We start from the raw sequence: 22,798 nt of genomic DNA, 5'->3' as shown, positions 1-22,798 counted from the left end.
TATCCATTGAGTGGATAATTTACAATCAAAGAAGGTATTGTGCGTCACTACTGCATCAGTCTGCCGCCATCTGCTGCCAGCTGATTGGAGTAGCGGCAGGCAATCCAGAGCTGACACGTCACCTTTAAACAGTGTCATGTGTGAAGTGGTTTACACTTGAATTGCTATTGCGACATCCAGTGGACAGAGGTTTATTTCATTCAAAAATTGCAGCTCATTTTTATACTTGGCAAACTCATCTTGCGGGCTGCGGTTCGTACGTTTAAAGTTAAAGTACCAATGATTGTCACACACACACTAGGTGTGGTGAAATTTGTCCTCTGCATTTGACCCATCCCCTTGATCACCCCCTGGGAGGTGAGGGGAGCAGTGGGCAGCAGCGGTGCTGTGCCCGGGAATCATTTTTGGTGATTTAACCCCCAATTCCAACCCTTGATGCTGAGTGTCAAGCAGGGAGGTAATAGGTCCCATTTTTATAGTCTTTGGTATGACTTAGCCGGGGTTTGAACTCACAACCTACCGATCTCAGGGCGGACACTCTAACCACTAGACCACTGAGTTTTAGAAGCTGTATGCTAAACCGATGCAGACAAAACAATACATACAAACTATCAACATGATTAACCACTTACTGTACAATTTCTGCTCTCACCGAGATAAAGACTGATGGGATGTTTATATCTTGCCTTTACATGAACAATTCATCATAATCCTCACCAATGCTCAAAACTAGCTTTTTTTCGTGTCTTTCTTGCCATCTCGGTGTCTTAAGTTGGATGTTAAAGTTGACCAACTTCTGGGTTTATGTCCTTTGACAACCTTCTAGTATCCAGGGTAAGAGGCAGGATGTATCATCTACAATTAACTTTCACCAACTTGGAGACAATGCAGCAGCTCAATATGTCAATACAGCAGCATAAGCTAGTTTAAAATAGTTTGTCTGCATTAGCGCTTATAATAATACCGTTAAATTTCAGCTCACGGGATGTAAATGGAGTACACAGGATGATTAAAAAAGAATACGCCAAAATTATCACTCTTTGAAAAATGAAAACCAAAAGAAAACCTAGCTTGAACATATGTTTCATGCTTTACAAGTGCTCAATATGGCCACCACCGGCAGCACAAGACCATATGAGAATTCCTCCCAAACGTGCCCCAATATTCGCCATTTTGAGGGTAGATAAAAAGGTGGTCTTTCTACAATTGAACGGGGCCGAAAGTATTACATAAGGGTGAAATTGTCACACAATAAAACTTGGATAACGCCTGTATCAAATGATTCAGTCTATTATTTACAACTAAATAAATGTGATGATTTTGGCCTATTATTTTTGAATTGCCCTGTACATTTATGAGCGGAATAGTGTTTTATGTGCATTGTGAGCCTTATGTTACCATGTTACCACTTAGAATGCATCAAAATCGCTTGCCTTTTACATAAGGATAGTTGATGATGGGCAAAATTCCCCCCCCCCCCAAAAAAAAGAAGGTGTAGGTCCCCTTTTGTTCACTTAAAAGCGCACTTTGTGTAAAGATAAGGACTTTTAAAAGCGAGTATTGGCTGCACAAGTTGCTATTGGCCGATGATGCTGGGCTTTAGCCGGTGGCGGTCACTCTGGCACCAGAAGGTCAAAGTCCTGATGTGCTGATATGTTTCTTTGTGTGCAAGAGTCACTTGCTGCATGTGACGTAAGGTTGTTTTTAGCTGCCTGGCCTTGCATCGCCTTACGTGTCATTACGATATCTGGTGAAGCTCGGACGTCACAGCCTCCTAACATGTGCGGCCAGTTGCTTTCAACTGCCACATGCTCCTCTCCAACAGCATAGCCAACGCCGGTCCACAATGTCAAACATGGAACGAGGCTCCTCCGAACCTCGCCCGTCGACCTCCAGCGCTCCTGTGTCTATCCCCCGCTCCTCCTCGGTCTCTTGCCGCCCCCAGCCAGGAAGTAAAAAACACAAGCGGACTCCTTTGTACCAGAGATCAGTAAGAGGGCATGGCAGTGTCCTTACTGATATGATACAGTATAACCCCTGATTGGTCATGTGACTTCTCTTAACTCTGTGTGGTGTTTGTAACCAGGGTGTGTCTTTCTTGTGCTTTCTACTTGAACATGTAGATTGAGGTCGAGGGATGTGTAGACTTGCATGTACTCACAAGTTGGCTTTGAACGGTAACAGTTTTTACTGCATGCCACTTAATTAAACCATATTGCGACACATTTTCACCTTTCAGTATGCTTTGAATTGTCCTGGAATTCACTTAGCAACCAGGCGGCCCTCAGAAGATTCTAGAATGCTGCATGTCGTTATAAATGTTGTCTTTGTGTGTTTTTTTTCAAAGGATTCATAGTTTTAAGTCAGGGGTGGTGAACCTTTTATTACAGTCCTTAACTGTGGTCCAGTGGCACTCATGTGGGCTCCATTTAGTGCAGGGGTGTCCAAACTGAAAAATCAAAGCACACATTTAGATATTTTTCATATTCAAAACCAATACTTTTTTTTGTCCTGTCCAGCCACTCAGGCAAATCATATTGTTGATGTGGATGATCTATATCTGCTGTACACATTTACTCTACAAAGATACTTATTGTTGCCTTATTTGTATCTGACTTTATTAGAAGGATTTATTCAATGTATGGCGCAGACGGACTGCAGCAAGGAGGAATAGAAAGAAGACAGAGAGACAACATAATCAGTAAATATGATATGTACAAATATGATAGTAAAAGTGACAGCAAAGAAGCAATAAGTGAAGTATATATTAATAACACAAAAATGACAATGAACATTAATGCACTACAAATGGAGCAATACAAATACCAATGAAAAAAAAAATTGATAATGATGATTTTTCAAAACCAATCCAATAATATACATTTGTTTTACTTTTATGGCTCCCCTCAACTTTGGTCCCGGGGATATTTTTTTTAATTCATTTTTTTCATGTTTTATGCCCTAATTGTCAAAGCAAACTGTTTTTATGGCACAAACTCAAAACATGCAATATTTTACCCAAAAATATTCCAAAGTGCAATATATTTTTATTTTAACTTTCAACACTTAAATCTCGAGAGCAACTTGTTCGATTATAAGTTTAAAGTTTGTTGTTTTAAAAAATGTTCATTAATATTGCAAACACAAAATAAGTAACATTTTCCCCGTAAATATTTCAAAGTGTAATATTTGATGTAAAGTCATTGGAGCCTTGAATAGGTCAATAATTCAAAACAACACTCATTGAATTAAAGAAACATTTCAAGAAAAAAAACGGCATGGCAACTTTGTGTCAATAGTCAACTTTTTCTCACATTTCACGTTTCCTCTTATTTTATTTAGATTTTTTGTAGTATTTTTAGAATGCTGTTGAAAAATTAGCTGTGGCCGCACTTTGGACAGCCCCTGACCTCAGATTTAATGACACATCATTTGACCAATACAAACAAACTCTGCTCAGCCCACATATTGAGTGTTAAACCGTGATGAACAACGCTGTAATGTCATTTTTTTTTAAAACTTTCCTTAAGTTCATAGCAAACATTTTAGAGTTGGTCCGAGGTTCCCCACCCCTGGTTTAAATGGGACGTTGCACCATTGTGACTCCCTCTCCTGTCCCCTTCCCCAGATGAGTTTTGACCCGGGCATGCTCCACAACAACGGGCACAGCGCCTATGCCAACGGCTCGGGGCCCGGCATTAGAGAGACTGGCGTGATCGAGAAGCTCCTGACCTCCTACGGTTTCATCCAGTGCTCCGAGCGCCAGGCCCGCCTTTTCTTCCACTGCTCGCAGTACAGCAACATGCAGGACCTCAAAATCGGAGGCGAGGAAGCCACCCCCCGCCGAGAAAGTCCTCTTTTCTGCCTGCTCTTGACATGTGTCTCTGCTTTTCCCTGCAGATGATGTTGAGTTTGAGGTGTCCTCTGACAGGCGCACTGGCAAGCCCATAGCAGTCAAGCTGCTTAGAATTAAGCCAGAGGTGCTGCCAGAGGAGCGCATTTCAGGCCAGGTGGGGCCAGACCTGCACGCCTATCCCTTTACTGTGCTGCATGGTTATATTCATCCAGTTAAGGAACACCGTTTTATACTACTTGACGTGCATAAGGCTTGTTTCATTTGCAGGTTGTGCAAAGGTATGGTGCCAGACCTTCCCTTTGTCTTTTTCAAGCACTGTTTGGCACATTGTGAGATAGTCAACAGCCATGTATCTCCCTGGTGTTCAGTAGTTGCACCCCTTGGGGCCTGATCTACTATTAGTGGGTGTGTGATCTACCATACCTTGTCACACTCCTTTGTGCTGCTATTTTATTGAAGTGTTACAGTTAACATTTCAATCTTCATAACCAGTTCCTCCCCCACTTAATCACAACTTCCCCCAACCAGTCCCAATCGTTTGTGCTGTGCAAGTTTTTGGTCTGACTATTATAGTTTTTAATTTATTAACGCTTTGCTTTTAACATGCAAATGTGTTAGTGCCCAAACCTGTCCTTTTCGTTTCATTTTTTAATAACATTTTATGTTTTAATTTAACATTTTATGTTAACATGTAAGCAACGTGCTATTATTCATAAGTAGTTCAAAACTATGGCAAAATCCGCCCAAACCTGTCCCATTTGTTTGTGCTGAAAAATGTAACATAAATTGTTTTAATTTAACTTTTTATGTTATTAACATGTAATTAACGTGGTTTTTATAACTAGTTCAAAACTATGGCAAAATCCCCCCAAACCTCTCCCATTACTTGGCCAATTACTGCCCCTCCATTAGGGCTAAACGATTACGGCAAAAGTAATAATCCCGATTATTTTGATTGATACTGTAATCCTGATTAATTACTGTAATCCTGATTAATTACTAATTAATTCATTATTATTCGCTAATTTGAAAAAGAGTATTTTTTGTACTACAAAAACTCAACTTTAAATATAGTTTCAAAAAACCTGGCTATATATTACCAACAAAGTAAAAAAAATAGCAATAACAATAAATTGAAATAAAAATAGCAATATAAAAAAATACAAAATTATGTTTTTTCATTTTAATTGTTTGTTTTTTAACCTTTTACACTTATTTTATCACCATAGAGTGTGTGGTTAATGTGTAAAATTAAAAATAGTAAAATGTTTAACTTAAATCGTGAGACGCCTTAATCGGTATTAGGTCAAAACATAATTGTTTAAATGTATCTATAAGTGTTTCAAGTATATTATGCTTGTGTCAGGTACTTATTTAAAAAGCTTCATTTAGTTAGCGCAGTCAGGCCGAATGTGGCGCACAGCGCTATTATTGTGAAAGGAAGAAGTGTTCTGTGCTGTTGTTCTCAGCGTGACGAGTAAAGACGCAACTCTTGCAGCTGTAAAAAAATAGAGAGCCTCTCAAGTAGCGACTACCGTTTGTGTTTTGATGTTACATGGATGATGTCGTTCACAACACAACAGATGAGATGTGTTGTGTGTGTATGATTGTTTGTACATTGATGTTACATCCATGATGTCATTCACAACAACACAACAGATGAGATGTGTTGTCTGTATGATTGATTGTACATTGATGTTACATCCATGATGTCATTCACAACAACACAACAGATGAGATGTGTTGTCTGTATGATTGTTTGTACATTGATGTTACATCCATGATGTCGTTCACGACAACACAAGCAGACGAGATGTGTTGTGTGTATGATTGTTTGTACATTGATGTTACTTCCATGATGTCGTTCACAACAACACAACAGTTAAGATGTGCTGTGTGTGTATAATTGATTGTACATTGATGTTCTGGGATGATGTCGTTCACAACAACAAGCAGACGAGATGTGTTGTGTGTGTGTATGATTGTTTGTACTTTGATGTTACATTCATGATGTCGTTCACAACAACACAGCAAATGTGATGTGTTGAGTGTGTATGATTGTACATTGATGTTACATGGATGATGCCGTTCACAACAGATTCAAGATTGTTTATTGTCATATGCACAGTTAGACAGTTTGCCGTACAATGAAAATCTTACTTTGCTAGTCCACCCTTCAACAAGTCACACGGTACTTAGCTAAAATAAAAATAAAAACAAAAATGTATATACAAGGCACAGTAAGTAACATAACATTATTGCACATTCTGATTGACAGTCAACAGTATAAATATGGAGGTGACATTTGGTCACAGCAGCAGTTAGTGTCTTTAGTGATCAAAAGTGAAAAGTGTCTACAGTGATGGTTCACAGTTCGGGGGTGGTCATGGTAGCTGTCTTTTGTTCAAAAAGATAAAAGTAAAACGGGGGGGGGGGGGGGGGTGGGGGGGGGGCGGTAGCTAGCATTCACAAGTTAGCATTCACAAGCCTAATGGCCTGTGGGTAGAAACTGTTTGTCAGTCTCGTAGTCCTGGATTTCAGGCTCTTGTATCGTCTGCCTGATGGTAGGAGGCTGAAGAGACTGTGCTGGGGGTGTGTACTGTCCTTTATGATGTTGTGTGCTCTCCTGGTGGCCCTGGTAGAGTACATGTCCTGTAGTGAGGGGAAGGCTGCTCCTGATATATACTGAGCAGTTTTAATCACTCGCTGGAGTGCCTTCCTGTCCTTAGCAGTGCAGTTTCCATACCAGATCGTGATTGAGCTGGTAAGGACACTCTCAACCGTACTTCTATAGAAGTTGCTGAAAATTTTGGGTGGCATGCCAAATTTTCTCAGCCTTCTTAGGAAGTACAGCAGCTGCTGGGCTTTCTTTGTTTGTTGGGTGTTGTGATCCCAGGTGAGGTCCTCGCTGATGTGGGTCCCGAGGAATTTAAAGGTTTTCACCCTGTCCAATTTGTCCCTCCTATGTACAGAGGTGTGTAGTGTGTACTCCTTCTCCGTGGGTCAATAATCATCTCCTTGGTCTTGTCTGTGTTCAAGGAGAGATTATTATCCTGACACCAGGCCACCAGTTCCGCTACCTCCCTTCTGTATGTTGCCTCAGCTCCCCCGGTGATCAGTCCGACGACCGTAGTATCATCTGCAAACTTGATGATACTGGTGTTGTTCTGGGAGGCCACACAGTCGTGTGTGAAAAGGGTGTACAATAGGGGGCTCAGCACGCAGCCTTGGAGGTCCCTGTGCTTAGAACCTTTTGTGCCTGATGTCTGGTTGCCGATTCTGACTTACTGGGGCCGGTTTGTGAGAAAGTTCAGGATCCAGTCACAGAGAGTTGGTGTCAGACCAACAGTGAGGAGTTTAGCAGTGAGTTTTTGTGGGATGACTGTGTTAAAAGCAGAGCTGTAGTCAATGAATAATAGCCTGGCATAGGTGTCCTTGCCCTCTAAGTGGGTGAGGGTGGTGTAGATGACGGTGTTGACTGCATCCTCAGTGGACCGGTTCTGCCGGTAGGCAAACTGTAGAGGGTCCAGTGTGTCTGGGATGGTCTTTTTGATGTGTGACATGACTATCCTCTCGAAGCACTTCATCACTATTGGGGTGAGTGCAACAGGATGATAGTCATTCAGACAGCTCACAGTGTTTTTTGTTGGCAGGGGCACGATGGTGGTGGTCTTGAAGCAGGTGGGCACAACAGCTTGTGCTAGTGACAAGTTGTATATGTCAGCAAGTACGTCAGCCGGCTCTGATGAACATACCCTGAGGGCCTGAGGGTTTGTTCTCCTCAGAACTGTACGTACCTCTGCTGTGTGGTGGGTCCTGCGTGCGCTCCGTGGTCAGAACCCCTCTCTGTTGGTTGGTGTTGAGGACCTCGTAGCGGGCGTAGAACTCATTCAGCACATCTGGCAGTGAGCGTTGGCTGTTTGTGACTCCCCTGCTTGTAGTCTGTGATGTGTTGCAGGCCTTGCCACATGTGCCGGGAATCTGTGGTGGAGTAGAATCCCTCCAGCTTTTGTCTGTATTGTCCCTTGGCCTCGCTGACGGATTTACGCAGGTCATATCTGGCCTTCTTGTAGTCCTCAGCGTTGCCTGAGACAAATGCAGTGGAGCGGGCATGTAGCTTGGCCCGAACATCACAGTTAATCCAGGGTTTTTGGTTTGGGTATATCTTGTATTGTTTTGTGGGAACAATGTTTTCCACACATGTGCTGATGTAGCCAGTTACACTGGAAGCATATTCCTCTATGTCCACAGTACCGCCATCCCTCTGAGCAGCAGTTTTGAACATGTCCCAGTATGTACTCCCAAAGCAGTCCTGAAGCACTAGTTAAGTGTCTTCATTCCACACTTTAACAGTTTTTCTCACTGGGGGGGCTTGCTTGAGGCGCTGTCTGTACGCTGGATAAAGAAAAGCTGAGATGTGATCAGATAGTCCAAAGTGTGATCTGGGTACAGCCTTGTAGGCTCCCTTCACGTTGCAATATACTTGGTCCAGAATGTTTTTTCCCTCGTAGGAAAGTTCACATATTGATGGTATTTCGGGAGGACGCTCTTTAGGTTGCGGTGGTTAAAATCCCCAGCTACCGTGAACGCAGCATCGGGGTGTGCGGTCTCTTGTTTACTGATGACGTCATGCAGCAGCTTTAGAGCTGTTGTGGAATCCGCCTGTGGCGGGATGTAAACAGACAGTATAAACACTGAGCAGGCTAGGTAGTGGTGGTCGTGTAGCTCTAGCCTTTAGCCTAGCATGTAGCCCCGCTTTCTTGCCCCGCCGCCTTGTTGTTGTGGTGTTACTGTGGGTAGCTGGCTCTCGTCGTAGAAGAAAGTTGAAGTCCGTCAGACTATAAGTGAGCTCTTGGTGAGCTTTTCCGATGTCCAGAAGTGCGTCTCTGTTATATCTCACGGTTGCGTGCAAAAAATTTGCATTTAGGATGCAAATTAGTACTATAATAAATAAAAAACGTAAATGTTGTCGGGAGGATGACGCAAAGACGTCAGCCACGGGGGGCGCCATCTTGGAGATAGGATGTGTTGTGTGTGTATGATTGTTTGTACATTGATGTTACATTCATGATGTCCACAACAACACAACAGATGAGATGTGTTGTGTGTGTATGATTGTTTGTACATTGATGTTACATCCATGATGTCGTTCACAACAACACAGCAGATGTGATGTGTGTTTATGATTGTTTGTACATTGATGTTACATGGATGATGATGTTCACAACAGATAAGATGTGTTGTGGGTGTATGATTGTTTGTACATTGATGTTACGTGGATGATGTCGTTCACAACAACACAACAGATGAGGTGTGCTGTGTGTGTATGATTGTTTATACATTGGTGTTACATCCATGATGTCGTTCACAACACAGCAGATGTGTTGTGGGTGTATGGATTGTTTGTACATTGATGTTACATGGATGATGTCGTTCACAACAACATAACAGATGAGATGTGTTGTGTGTGTATGATTGTATGTACATTGATGTTACATCCATGATGTCGTTCACAACAATTTAACAAATAAGATGTGTAGTGTGTGTGCGTGTATTATTGTTTGTACATTGCTGTAACATCCATGATGTCGTTCACAACACAGCAGTGGGATGTGTTGTGGTTGTGTGTATTGTTTGTACATTGATGTTACATCCATAATGTCAATCACAACACACCAGATGAGATGAGATTTGTTGTGTGTATGATTGTTTGTACATTGATGTTACATCCATGATGTCATTCACAACAACACAACAGATGAGATGTGTTGTGAGGGTATGATTGTTTGTACATTGATGTTACATCCGTGATGTCGTTCACAACAACACTCCAGATGAGATGGATTGTTCTTGCTAGCTTTAGCTTCCTAGTTTAGACACTGTTTCAAGTGACCGCCTCAATATTGTTTAGTTCAGGACAGGACAGTTGTGTGTCAGGGATGAATGAGCGCTAAACAAATGTTCCTTCTCCTCTCAATGACAACATTTCACTCACATTTATGTCAATTGATATTCTGCGGTTAACATCGGATTCCGTTTTATTCTGTGACTCCATCTGCGGTTACGTTAACACGGAAATCATGCCTTACTTTTTTGTTAAGTGTAGTGATTGATTAGGCATACTAATGCTGTGTCAAATAAACAGTAGCAACCATGGTGACATCCAAAACTTCTTGTAGATGTCCTCTTATTCGCTCATCATCCGTTTCAACGTCACATGCTGCGGAATTTGCATGAACGTTGCATGGCCCATTAAACGTTTTTTTCTATTGTATTTTCATAATCGTGAGACGCCTTAATCGGAATTAAAATTGTATTAATTGTCCAGCCCTACCCTACATGACATCATACTCTATCCAACCTGTGGTGTTTGGGGGGCATTTTGATATTTTACGGTCTTTTTGTTGAGCCCTAAAAAGTGTTTATACCGCTCGAGTTTATTTTGATTGTAACATGAATCTAAGGCTGTGTTGACATTACAAAAGAAATGTCTCATTTGAACATGATATCGCATGTGCTGCAGTGTTTACGAAAAGCCAACATGGCTCCAATGCTAGTCGGTCTCTGTGCCGGCGCATTCGAGGCAGTTTCAAGGATTTTGTGCAATCGAAGTCAGGAATTATTGTGGGTAGAAGATTAAGAAGAGGGCGAATATTTTGGCCCACCTGCTCCACAGAGCGTGTGAGTGAGCAGTCAGAGACAGAAGTGGTTCGACAAAAACATTATTTTCGCCTGTTTTCTGCTCATTTGTCAACTATTTCTGCAGTCTATTTTGTCGAACAATTATGACTCTTTTTGCCTTTTATGACTTACCAGTGGGATGAACGCAACCGGAGTGCTTACACTGCAGTCGCATCGCATACACATACAGGTTCTTTCCACGTACAAAAGAGGCCTGGGTCGGATTTTGAAAAATTCAGACTTGCACGGTTCACATTGACATGAAAATATTGCCAATACTTTGCAAAATACGTGAAGGTGAACACGCTGAATGGATTGCATCAGCTATTTTACTCATTTAAGAGACATGATCTGCACCGCAGCAGTTTAATAATCAAGTGAACCTTTAGTAGATCAGGCCCTTAATGTTTTGTGCTTTTTACTGTGGATTAAAATGCCTTTTTGTTAATTGTTTGTACATGACATTAAGTGGGCTGAGCTGTTTGTTAACTCGCGTCTCATTTTCTGCAGGTTGTTGCATCAATTCCTGGTAATTTGGATGGGAAGGCTGCACCCGGCCAGGTGCCCTCTGGAAGTGTTTGCTACGAAAGGAATGGGGTAAGTTGGTAGAAAAGTGTCTTGCTAAGGCAGGCGTCGGCAAGCCAAAATGTTGAAAGAGCCATATTGGACCAAAAATCCATGTGGAGCCTTATATAAGTCTTATAAAGGCGTTTAGATTATACTATCAACATGGCTGTGTGTAGCAGGCAGACAGAAATGTTAAATTTTAATATTTTATTTTACACATTTTTACAACATTGAAAAACATTAGTAAACCTTCTCAGAGGGTGAGTTAACTCCTGGAAATGACTGTCTTAGAATGGCCAAAGGTATAGATGTTAAAAGAAACATCTTCTAATGGATTTATTACAATATTTGGCAAGCTGGGTAACGTTTGCTGTGGTCTGGAACAACATGGCACACAAACAAGTATCAGAAATGCAGCCAATATTACATACAGATGAGACATGCAAATATCCATTAAATAAGTAAAGGAAATTAAATTAGCCCAAATATACCTATGAATGAGGCATAATGATGCAATATGAATATTTACACACAGTTAGCTTAAATGGCATGTTGGCATCGATTAGCTTGCAGTCATTCACTGACCTAATATGCCTGATTAGCACTCCACACAAGTCAGAAACATTAACAAAGCTCACCTTTGTGCATTCACACACAGCATAAAACGTTTGGTGGACAAAATGAGACAAAGGAGTGACAAAAAAAACACGTCTTTCTGTGGCAGCGTGGGAGAAAGTTGTACATGTAAACAAACTGTTGAGTCACAATCCACACAACTACGGTGAGTTCAATGACCGTTCAAATTAGTAGGACAATACGGCGCTCGCCCAATATTGTCATCAGTAAAGCATAAAGACAAACATATTTGTGTCATGTTTGTCCTCCTACAGAAACCATATTGAAATAAAAAATATATTTCCCCCGTCTTTTTTTATTTTCATACATTTTTGAAAAAGCTCCAGGGAGCCACCAGGGCGGCGCTAAAGAGCCGCAGGTTGCCGACCCCCGCCCTAAGCTAACCTGATTGCAACTTAAAGCTTGACATTAGCGTGTTTTCCATAGGAAGTGTTCTACCTGACCTACACTGCAGACGACGTGGAGGGCAACATCCACCTGGACACAGGTGACAAAGTGGTCTTTTATATGGAGACCAACAAGCAGTGAGTACTCCCTCTCCTGGCCTTGTTCCCACTGGTCCAACAAGACCTGTTCACACCCCTCCTGTTTTCCCCAGCACTGGTGCGGTCAGTGCTCGCAACATACAACTGGTGACCAAAAAGCAAATGAGGTGCCAGGGTGTGGTGTGCGCGACCAAGGTAAGGCTCACCGATAACTTAAGCTCCAGACTTCTTCTGTTTGTTTGGGATTGTCATTACTGCCACTAGTGGTGGAAAAATGTGTATTACAATTGAGTACTGCTGCGGCCCATACGGACCACAGCTGAGAAACAATGGCTAAGAAAGACTGAAGTAGCGTATACTGGCAGTTCGAACTCATACCTTGTCAGTAGACTCCATTTGGAAGCGCTTAAAAACTACAACATGGATGACGGGGAGTAGACTCTGTCGAAGTGGAGGCACGCCCACAAAAAGAGACGGTCAATAAAGCGGCTTGAAGACGGTCTGTGAAACATTCTATGCAACATTTTGACCACCTTTACATGTTGTGTTGATCACAAGGAAGTCTTAATTGTAGAAAGAAATCATAATATGACCCCTTTAAGTGCCATACTGCAATATTTTCAACAATTTTAGATGTCTCAGAGGTCCCACAATAGTGAATTGATAGTGAATTTAAAGTGTTGGTTTAAAATCAGGGTGTCCCGATAAAACTTTTACTTCCTATACAATACCGATATTGGAGCCTTTAGGATTGGATAGGATAGACTTTCTTTATACTGCAATGGGGAAAATTACATGGTTGCAGTTCAGATACAAAAAGTCCACACAAAATAAGGTGGAAACATTAAAAAACACAAAGGATATGAAAAACATTAAAGGAGCGCAGAAATGGTGCAACCAGCTGCCCCTTCAGTGGTGCCATTTCTTCATATAGCTACAAAGGTAAAACACAAGAAAAAAAATGAGCAATAAATTATAGATATAGCGCACCTACGACTGCACCATGTATACCGTATTTTCCGCACTATAAGGCGCACCGGATTATTAGCCGCACCTTCTATGAATTACATATTTCATAATTTTGTCCACCAATAAGCCGCCCCGGACTATAAGCCGCGCCTACGCTGCGCTAAAGTGAATGTCAAAAAAACGCTGCGCTAAAGTAAATGTCAAAAAAACAGTCAGATAGTTCAGTCAAACTTTAATAATATATTGAAAGCCAGCGTTCTAACAACTCTGTCCCAAAATGTACGCAAATGTGCAATCACAAACATAGTAAAATTCAAAATGGTGTAGAGCAAAAGCAACATAATGTTGCTCGAACGTTAATGTCACAACACACAAAATAAACATAGCGCTCACCTTCTGAAGTTATTCTTCATTCGTAAATCCTTCGAATTCTTCGTCTTCGGTGTCCGAATTGAAAAGTTGCGCAAGCGTGGGATCCAAAAATGGCCGGCTCCGTCTCGTCGAAGTCATCGGATTCAGTGTCGCTGTTGTTGTGCAGCAGTTCTGTGAATCCTGCCTTCCGGAAAGCTCGGACCACAGTTGTGACCGAAATATCTGCCCAGGCATTTACGATCCACTGGCAAATGTTGGCGTATGTCGTCCGGCGCTGTCTGCCCGTCTTAGTGAAGGTGTGTTCGCCTTCGGAGCTGTGTGAAAAAAGCCACCCGGCCTCTTCGCGTAAACTTCCCTTAACCACTCGCTCATCTTTTCTTCATCCAGCCATCCCTTCGAGTTAGCTTTTATGATGACGCCGGCTGGAAAGGTCTCTTTTGGCAAGGTCTTCCTTTTGAATATCACCATGGGTGGAAGTTAGCATGGCAAGCTAGAACCACAGTGAAGGATGACTTCTCATTCCCTGTGGTGCGAATATTCACCGTACGTGCTCCCGTTCCACAGTGCGGTTCACAGGAATATCAGTTGCTGTGAAATACGGTAGTAATCCGTGTGCGGATGGAGAGATTGCGTCTTTTTATGAACCGGATCCTTGTCGCTTTGTAGGAGCCATTTTGTGGTCTTTACAGATGTAAACAGGAAATGAAACGTACGGTGATATCCGCGCGTTTTTTCTTCTTCTTCCGGGGGCGGGTAGAAGAAGAAGCGCTTCCTGTTCTATGGGGGCGGGTGCTTTCCTTGGCGGTTGCTTGCGTAGAAGAAGAAGCGCTTCCTGTTCTACCGGGAAAAAAGATGGCGGCTGTTTACCGAAGTTGCGAGATCGAAACTTTATGAAAATGAATCGTAATAAAGCGCACCGGGTTATAAGGCGCACTGTCAGCTTTTGAGAAAAATTGTGGTTTTTAGGTGCGCCTTATAGTGCGGAAAATACGGTAGATGAAACACCCTCATGCAAACTACATCCTTTTACCCAAAAATGCACAACAATTCTTCTAATTTAAAGAGAAATTAAACCTTTAAAAATATTTAAAACAATTGTATGCACGTACAACATTTAAGATATTTAGCATAGACGTCAATGTACTAATATGATGATCCAGTTTAAGAAAATGTTCAAACTTAAGTGTTTAAAAATTTACAAAGAAGATTCATAGTACTGTATTTTTCGGACTATAAGTCGCTCCGGAGTATATGTCGCACCGGCCGAAAATGCACAAGGAAAAAAACATATATATACATCGCACTGGAGTATAAGTCGCATTTTTGGGGAAATTTGATTTGATAAAATCCAACACCAAGAATAGACATTTGAAAGGCAATTTAAAATAAATAAAGAATAGTGAACAACAGGCTGAATAAGTGTACGTTATATGAGGCATAAATAACCAACTGAGAACGTGCCTGGTATGTTAACGCAACACATCATGGTAAGAGTCATTCAAATAACTATAACATATAGAACATGCTATACGTTTAACAAACAATCTGTCACTCCCGATCGCTGAATCCGATGAAATCTTCTTCCTCAGTGTCGCCTCTGGTATGCGCCGTTTCCTTTCTTTCTGCTGCTCGATCGCCGTTTTCTGCCTCATATTTCACTACGTCCGGCTTGTAATCTGCAGTATATGATTTCCTTTTCGGTGCCATTTTAGTTCAGCCCTTTTCAGTTTTTAGAGGTTACCGCCAATGTTGAAATAATTAATTTTAATAGCTACGGATGTAGCAGCAGTTAGCATTCCATGACCCACAATGCACTTCTGCCATGACGCACAATGCACTTCTGCCATCACCCGCCCCCGCCGAATTCTTATTGGTTGACGTGTTTGACGATTGCTAACGTGTGTGAAGATTGCGGACATTTGCCTCGTCTCTTACGCGAATGAGATATATATTATTTGATATTTTACGGTAATGTGTTAATAATTTCACACATAAGTCGCTCCGGAGTATTTTTGTCGTGAAAAAAACTGATTTATAATCCAAAAAATACGGTAACCATTTTGAATTTATTGAAAATGAGATAATCCTATTAATCTCACTATGTGAAGTATAACCTACTTTATATATTTTTTTTTAGAATTGTGTTATTTATGGAGTAAATTGTGTACAAATTGAGGACAGGAAGTGATTTAAAGTGTTATTTGCTATGAAATGGAAATGCTAAACAGACTCAATAACTCCACGGTGACCTTTTGGTGAATTTACTGAGGAATATATGAACTGAAACAATACAAAAAGAATGCCATTGTAAGTTAATACTATAGAGACATTCGTAAACACGCCAGCTTTATTACATTACAATAGCACGTATAAATGTGCATGAAAACACTCTACAGACATCATATATGGGACGCTTTAGTAAGTAAGAATTGTTGTAGTTATATTGTAAAACTTACAAACGGTGCTTGGAGTGAGGAATGAAGAACGGCACTTCCGTTTCAAAGCTTTAAACAGCAGGAAACACTTGTAGGCATTCACTCTGCAGTGAGCAAACTCGTCCAAAAGATGGCGCCATAGCACAAATAGGCTCCAGCGACCCCAAAGGGAATAAGCGGTAGAAAATGGATGGATGGATGGATGGATGGATTTTCTTAATGGCCGTCAGCGATGAAAAATCCATCAATTATCCGCACCGTTTTGTAAGCGTAGGAAAGAAGTAGCGTATTATGGAGCCAGTGGCGAGTCAGAGGTGGTGTCATGTCCATGAGGAAGGTGGCGTTTCCTCTATGATGTCAAATCTCAAAGCCAATGAGGGAGATGATAAAATATTATTTCATTCGAGGATCGAAAGGGCATGTATTACTCTTCCAATCTTTTAACAAAATCCAACATTTACATAATAGATAAAAGTTCAACCCTGCTAATAGAATTTTGAGTGTCATGTCAACTTGAACCATTCTTTTTTTAGGAGGCTTTTGGATTCATTGAGAGGGCTGATGTGGTGAAGGAGATCTTTTTTCACTACAGCGAGTTTAAGGGCGATCTGGAGGCCCTGCAGGCGGGAGATGACGTGGAGTTCACCATCAGAGATCGAAACGTAGGTATCCTTACTTCTTCACTCGCTTGTGGTGACCCATGTATCTTTGTTGGTGATTGCAGGGCAAAGAGGTGGCGACAGAAGTGAGACTGCTCCCCCAAGGAACCGTCATCTTTGAGGATATTAGCATCGAGCAGTTTGAAGGCACCGTCGTCAAGGTCATCCCCAAGGTCCCCACCAAAAACCAGGCAAGTTGAGTCCAGAGGTTCAAAATGTTTCCACCGAGGACGGTACACTGAAACATTTAGATAGGTTTCATTAGCGTCTTTCCCCATTGAGAAAAAAACTCATTCCCCATTCTAAACTTCTATAAAGGCATTACTGTCCAGACAACTAAGATACGGTATTCACATTAAACGTAAAGGCTGTTTTTGCACAAAGTGGTCAGTGGCAAGTTGAAACTGACAGAATCCCCTTTAACAGGAAGTGAATTTGTGTGATGTCACAAAAACGGGAAGTGAAACAAACTGATCACCCGAATTTGCATTTATTAAAAAAAACATTCTAAAACGTTTTCAAATTGAAATGAAAGAACATAAACATATTTAGACACACAAATACAAATTATCTTGAAGCCGGAACAATATATTTTTTTTCCTTTTCCAAGAAAATATAATGTGTGTGTATATTTTAGTTATTAAAAAAAAATACAACTTGGTTAAAATATTTTAGTGTGTGTCTAAGTACTTTTCGAGCACATTCAACAATATCACAATAAAAATGGTAACCATGATAAGTTTGGTCAAAATATCTCTAAATAGCCATATTATTTATTGACCGATTTTATTGCTTTTGGTTGTGATTTTATTGCCTGCAAAATTTTGCTGAGATTATATTTTGTTTGTTTTGTTTAACTTGGTATTTAAGTGTTTAAATGTTAATATGTATGAGAAATACAAGTATTTATTGCATTTACAAGGGTATATTATGCATCCGAAAAGTATTCACAGCGCTTCACTTTTTCATCATTTTGTTAGTTACAGCCCTATTCCAAAATGGAATACCGTACATTAGTTTTTTACACACAATACCCCGTCTTCTGCCTATTTGAGGTAGGGTCGCGGGAGCAGCAGCCTAAGCGGAGAAGTCCAAACCACCCTCAAGGCGTTCCCAGGCGCAATGTGAAAATGTTTTATTTTAATTATGCAAATTTATAGAACATAAAAAACTAAGAGAAAATCACAAGTGCATAAGTAATCAGAGCGTTTGCGCATTTCATAGTTGATGCACCTTTGGCAACAATTACAGCCTCAAGTCTTTTTGAATACGATGCCACAAGCTTGGCAAACCTATCTTTGGGCACTTTCTTTCATTCCTCTTTGCAGCACCTCTCAAACTCCCATCAGGTTGGATGGGAAAGTTTTCATCCAGGATGTCTCTGTACATTGCTGCATTCATCTTAGTCTAGCCAGGGAGGTGACCAAGACCATGGTCACTCTGTCAGAGCTTTATCATTCCTCTGTGGAGAGAGGAGAACCTTCCAGAAGGACAATTCACCAATCAGGGCTGTATGGTATAGTGGCCAGACGGAAGCCATTTCTTAGTCAAAAGTTTGCCAAAATGCACCTGAAAGACTCCGACCATAAGAAACTTAATTCTCTGGTCTGATGAGACAAAGATTGAAGTCTTTGGCGTGAATGTTTGGAGGAAACCAGGCACCGCTTAACACCAGGCCAATACTATCCCTACAGTGAAGCATGGTGGTGGCAGCATCATGATGTGGGGGTGTTTTTCAGCGGCAGGAACTGGGAGACTAGTCAGGATGGAGGGAAAGATGAATGCAGCAATGTACAGAGACATCCTGGATGAAAACCAACACTTCCCACCCAACCTGATGGAGTATGAGAGGTGCTGCAAAGAGGAATGGGTGAAACTGTCCAATGATAAGCTTGTGGCATTGTATTAAAAAAATACTTGAGGCTGTAATATTGCGCAAATGCTGTGAATACTTATGTACATGTAGTTTTTTATTTTTAATAAATTTACAAAAAATATTTTAAAAAACATTTTCACATTATCATTATGGGGTATTGTGTGTAACATGGGGGTATTGGACTGCAACATAATAAACTGAAAAAAAGTGAAGTGCTGTGAATACTTTTCGGATGCACTGTACTTGCAATATTAATATGTATTATCATTTCACCAGTGGTTAATTTGGTCTCAAAATAACGTTTACGGGCAATCATTTGTAGGTCATGATATCGTCGAGCAAAATGTATCGGCCCAGACCTACCAAAAATAGGTAAATAATTCATAACAATATTGTTTTTGATGTATTGTTTTGTACACCAGGACAGTCTTAACAAGTCACTTCGATTAAAGGTTTCGGGGATCTAAAGGCTGCCAATGATAAGTGTTAAAATATCAATACATATCACTTTCACTGCTTAAATCTCTAGATCAACTTTGGATCTGTCCGTCAGAAGATTGTTGTTTGAGCAATGATGCTGTTAAAGTAAAAAAGCTTTGAGTTATTAGTCAATATTTTCTCATTACATTACATCTGTTTGCTCTTTTATTACACATCAATGTTTTTTTTTGTAATATTTTTCAAATGTGTCTTAAAAAAATAGCTGTGGGCCACAAATGGCTGCACTTTGGACACCCCCTGTTTTAAAACCTGCGGTTGAATGCGATTTTGTCTGTCTGTCTGTCTGTCTGTCTGTCTGTCTGTCTGTCTGTCTGTCTGTCTGTCTGTCTGTCTGTCTGTCTGTCTCTGTCTCTGTCTCTGTCTCTGTCTCTGTCTCTGTCTCTGTCTCTGTCTCTGTGTGTGTGTGTGTGTGTGTGTGTGTGTGTGTGTGTGTGTGTGTGTGTGTGTGTGTGTGTGTGTGTGTGTGTGTGTGTGTGTGTGTGTGTGTGTGTGTGTGTGTGTGTGTGTGTGTGTGTGTGTGTGTGTGTGTGTGTGTGTGTGTGTGTGTGTGTGTGTGTGTGTGTGTGTGTGTGTGTGTGTGTGTGTGTGTGTGTGTGTGTGTGTGTGTGTGTGTGTGTGTGTGTGTGTGTGTGTGTGTGTGTGTGTGTGTGTGTGTGTGTGTGTGTGTGTGTGTGTGTGTGTGTGTGTGTGTGTGTGTGTGTGTGTGTGTGTGTGTGTGTGTGTGTGTGTGTGTGTGTGTGTGTGTGTGTGTGTGTGTGTGTGTGTGTGTGTGTGTGTGTGTGTGTGTGTGTGTGTGTGTGTGTGTTTAATCAGCCCAGTTTCTCGCTTGCACAGAATGACCCCCTTCCAGGTCGCATCAGTGCCCGCATTAGTTTCAATGACAAAGAGCTGCCGTTTGGCGAGAAGGACACAAATTCCAAGGTGACCCTTTTGGAGGGAGACCACGTCCAGTTCAACATTTCCACTGACAGAAGAGATAAGCTGGAAAGAGCCACCAACATCGACATCCTCCCGGACTCCTTCGGCATCACTAAAGAGACTCGTGAAATGGTGAGCAGCATACAGCGACGGCATTAGCAGGTTACCAAAAATTAGGCAAGGGGGAAATTGACTAATGTATAGCACAGGGGTGTCCAAACTTTTCACTTGGGGACAGCATTGGGCTAAGAAATTTGGCAGGGGGGGCCGAAAGCGTCTTCATGCAAAGTAACCATATATACATACATTCAATGTGTGTGTGTGTGTGTGTCATTTTCTATATCGCACAGAGACAAACCCGCGATATATCGCGTATATCGATATATCACCCAGCCCTAATATATATATATTAATTAGGGCTGGGTGATATATATCGTGATATTCGACTATGCGTTCTCACGCAGTTGCTTTTAGCTGCTGGCATTACACAACAGGCTCTCCTCGCTCTTTCCTGTCTCTCCTTCTCACAGACAGCAAGCGCAGCTTCTTACATACGTCACATACTGTCACGACATACGTCACATACGTATACGCCCTCGCGCAGCAAAGAGATAGCAGCATGATGCTCGTTCTTTTTCTCTCTCTTTTGCGTTTTCCCGCGATAATGTACCAATCCCCTGTCCCATCTTGAGTCTTCGTACAATTCCAACAGCTTTCAAATGACTTTTCTGCTGAATGTGACGCTTGAGGTAGTCCAACTTCCATTCAGTCCACATTTTTCCCTCGGAAAACTAATTTGCTACTTTAGCTTCGCGGCATGTTTTGCAGAGTAGACCCTTCTCACTCGAAAAAGAAAAATCTCACCCAGTTTCACCGCTTGTTCTTCTATTTGAACATAGTCCGACAGCCATTCCATCTTAAAAGAACCGCATTTCTTTTTTACAATGGCTTGGTGAGTGGATGTGTCGCTGCCCGTTCGTTTCGCCATGATAAGGGGTTAGCATTTCTGTCTTGTAACTGCGCCGCACTGTTGTTAGCTAGCTAACCTGCACGGCGCGAATGGGCAGGGTTCATATGCAAGCACTGTCAAATTGTTAATGCTATTGTCAATATCAATAGTGTCAATGCTATAATTGGCTGCGTAGCGTAAGTTAACCGAATCGTATCATTGGCTGGACACCTGTCACTCACTGAGTTACGTTGCAAAATGGTACAGAAAACAAAGTTATTATTATTATTATGGTTGATTAGATAAGATTAGGACTAATATTAGATATTAGTCCTATTATGCAGCTATATTAATATAGCTGCATAGATTTTCTTGTGCGCTGAGAATGTGTGAGCAGTGCGCAATTGCCCAAGTGCGCAGCTTAGAGGGAACTTTGCTTGCGGCCACAGCTCCAATCAGCCGCCTCGACAATAGAGGTGCGGAACATGGTCCATGCGGACTCAATGTCCAGCACCTCCCTCGTGACATGTTCAAAGTTCTTCCGGAGGTGGGAATTGAAACTCTCTGACAGGAGACTCTGCCAGACGTTCCCAGCAGACCCTCACAATGCGTTTGGGCCTGCCAGGTCTGTCCGGCATCCTCCCCCACCATCGCAGCCAACTCACCACCAGGTGGTGATCGGTAGAAAGCTCCGCCCCTCTCTTCACCCGAGTGTCCAAAACACGAGGCTGCAAATCCGATGACACAACTACAAAGTCGATCATGGAACTGCGGCCTAGGGTGTCCTGGTACCAAGTGCACGTATACCTTATGTTTGAACATGGTGTTTGTTATGGACAATCTGTGACGAGCACAAAAGTCCAATAACAAAACACCACTCGGGTTCAGATCCGGGCGGCCATTCTTCCCAATCACGCCTCTCCAGGTTTCACTGTCGTTGCCAACATGAGCGTTGAAGTCCCCCAGTAGGACAAGGGAATCACCCGGGGGAACACTCCAGTACTCCCTCGAGTGTATCCAAAAAGGGGGGTACTCTGAACTGCTGTTTGGTGCGTAAACACAAACAACAGTCAGGACCCGTCCCCCCACCCGAAGGCGGAGGGCAGCTACCCTCTCGTCAACTGGGTTGAACTCCAACGTGCAGGCTTTGAGCCGGGGGGCAACAAGAATTGCTACCCCAGCCCGTCGCCTCTCACTGTGTGCAACGCCAGTGAGGAAGAGAGTCCAGCCCCTCTCGAGAGAACTGGTTCCAGAGCCCTTGCTGTGTGTCGAAGTGAGTTCGACTATATCCAGCCAGAACTTCTCCACCTCGCGCACTAGCTCAGGCTCCTTCCCCGCCAGCGAGGTGACATTCCATGTCCCAAGAGCTAGCTTATGTAGCCGAGGATCGGACCGCCAAGTGCCCTGCCTTCAGCTTCCGCCCAGCTCACATTGCTACCCGACCTCTATGGCCCCTCCCATGAGTGGTGAGCCCATTGGAGGGGGGACCCACGTTGCCTCTTCGGGCTGTGCCCGGCCGGGCCCCAGGGGGACAGGCCCGGCCACCAGGCGCTCGCCATCGTGCCCCACCTCCGGGCCTGGCTCCAGAGGGGGGCCCCGGTGACCCGCGTCCGGGCGAGGGAAAACTGAGTCTTGGTTGTTGTATTTCCATAGAAGTCTTTGAGCTGCTCTTTGTCTGATCTCTCACCTAGGACCTGTTTGTCTTGGGAGACCCTACCAGGGAGCATAGAAGCCCCCGGACAACATAGCTCCTAGGATCATTGGGACACGCAAACTCCTCTACCACGATAAGGTGGCAGCTCAAAGATTAACATTAAAAATACAGTAGTGTAGTAGACCTAAGTATTCATTAAATACCACAATAAAAACAACATTAAAATCTAGTCATGTATTA

General features: G+C 42.3%; 1 protein-coding gene across 4 annotated transcripts in view; it reads left to right on the top strand.

Moving 5' to 3' along the window:
- The window catches only part of csde1 (cold shock domain containing E1, RNA-binding), an 88,933-nt gene that overhangs the window by 45,149 nt on the left and 20,986 nt on the right, over positions 1-22,798 (top strand). For 2 of the 4 annotated variants that reach the window (XM_061985650.2, XM_061985649.2), the window contains 8 exons: positions 3,629-3,824; positions 3,901-4,067; positions 11,048-11,134; positions 12,167-12,264; positions 12,339-12,420; positions 16,535-16,663; positions 16,726-16,851; positions 19,872-20,087. In XM_061985650.2, coding sequence (XP_061841634.2) covers positions 3,629-3,824; positions 3,901-4,067; positions 11,048-11,134; positions 12,167-12,264; positions 12,339-12,420; positions 16,535-16,663; positions 16,726-16,851; positions 19,872-20,087 — 1,101 coding nt within the window. Of the gene's footprint in view, positions 1-1,825; positions 1,991-3,628; positions 3,825-3,900; positions 4,068-11,047; positions 11,135-12,166; positions 12,265-12,338; positions 12,421-16,534; positions 16,664-16,725; positions 16,852-19,871; positions 20,088-22,798 lie in introns of those variants that run through there. The other 2 variants (XM_061985648.2, XM_061985647.2) reach the window with 2 other exon arrangements.

This window comes from Nerophis lumbriciformis, linkage group LG23 (genome assembly GCF_033978685.3).
Source record: "Nerophis lumbriciformis linkage group LG23, RoL_Nlum_v2.1, whole genome shotgun sequence".
Classification (NCBI taxonomy): Eukaryota; Metazoa; Chordata; class Actinopteri; order Syngnathiformes; family Syngnathidae; genus Nerophis; species Nerophis lumbriciformis.
The sequence above is the reverse complement of the archived record's forward strand: the minus strand, read 5'-3'. Positions and strand labels throughout refer to the sequence as shown.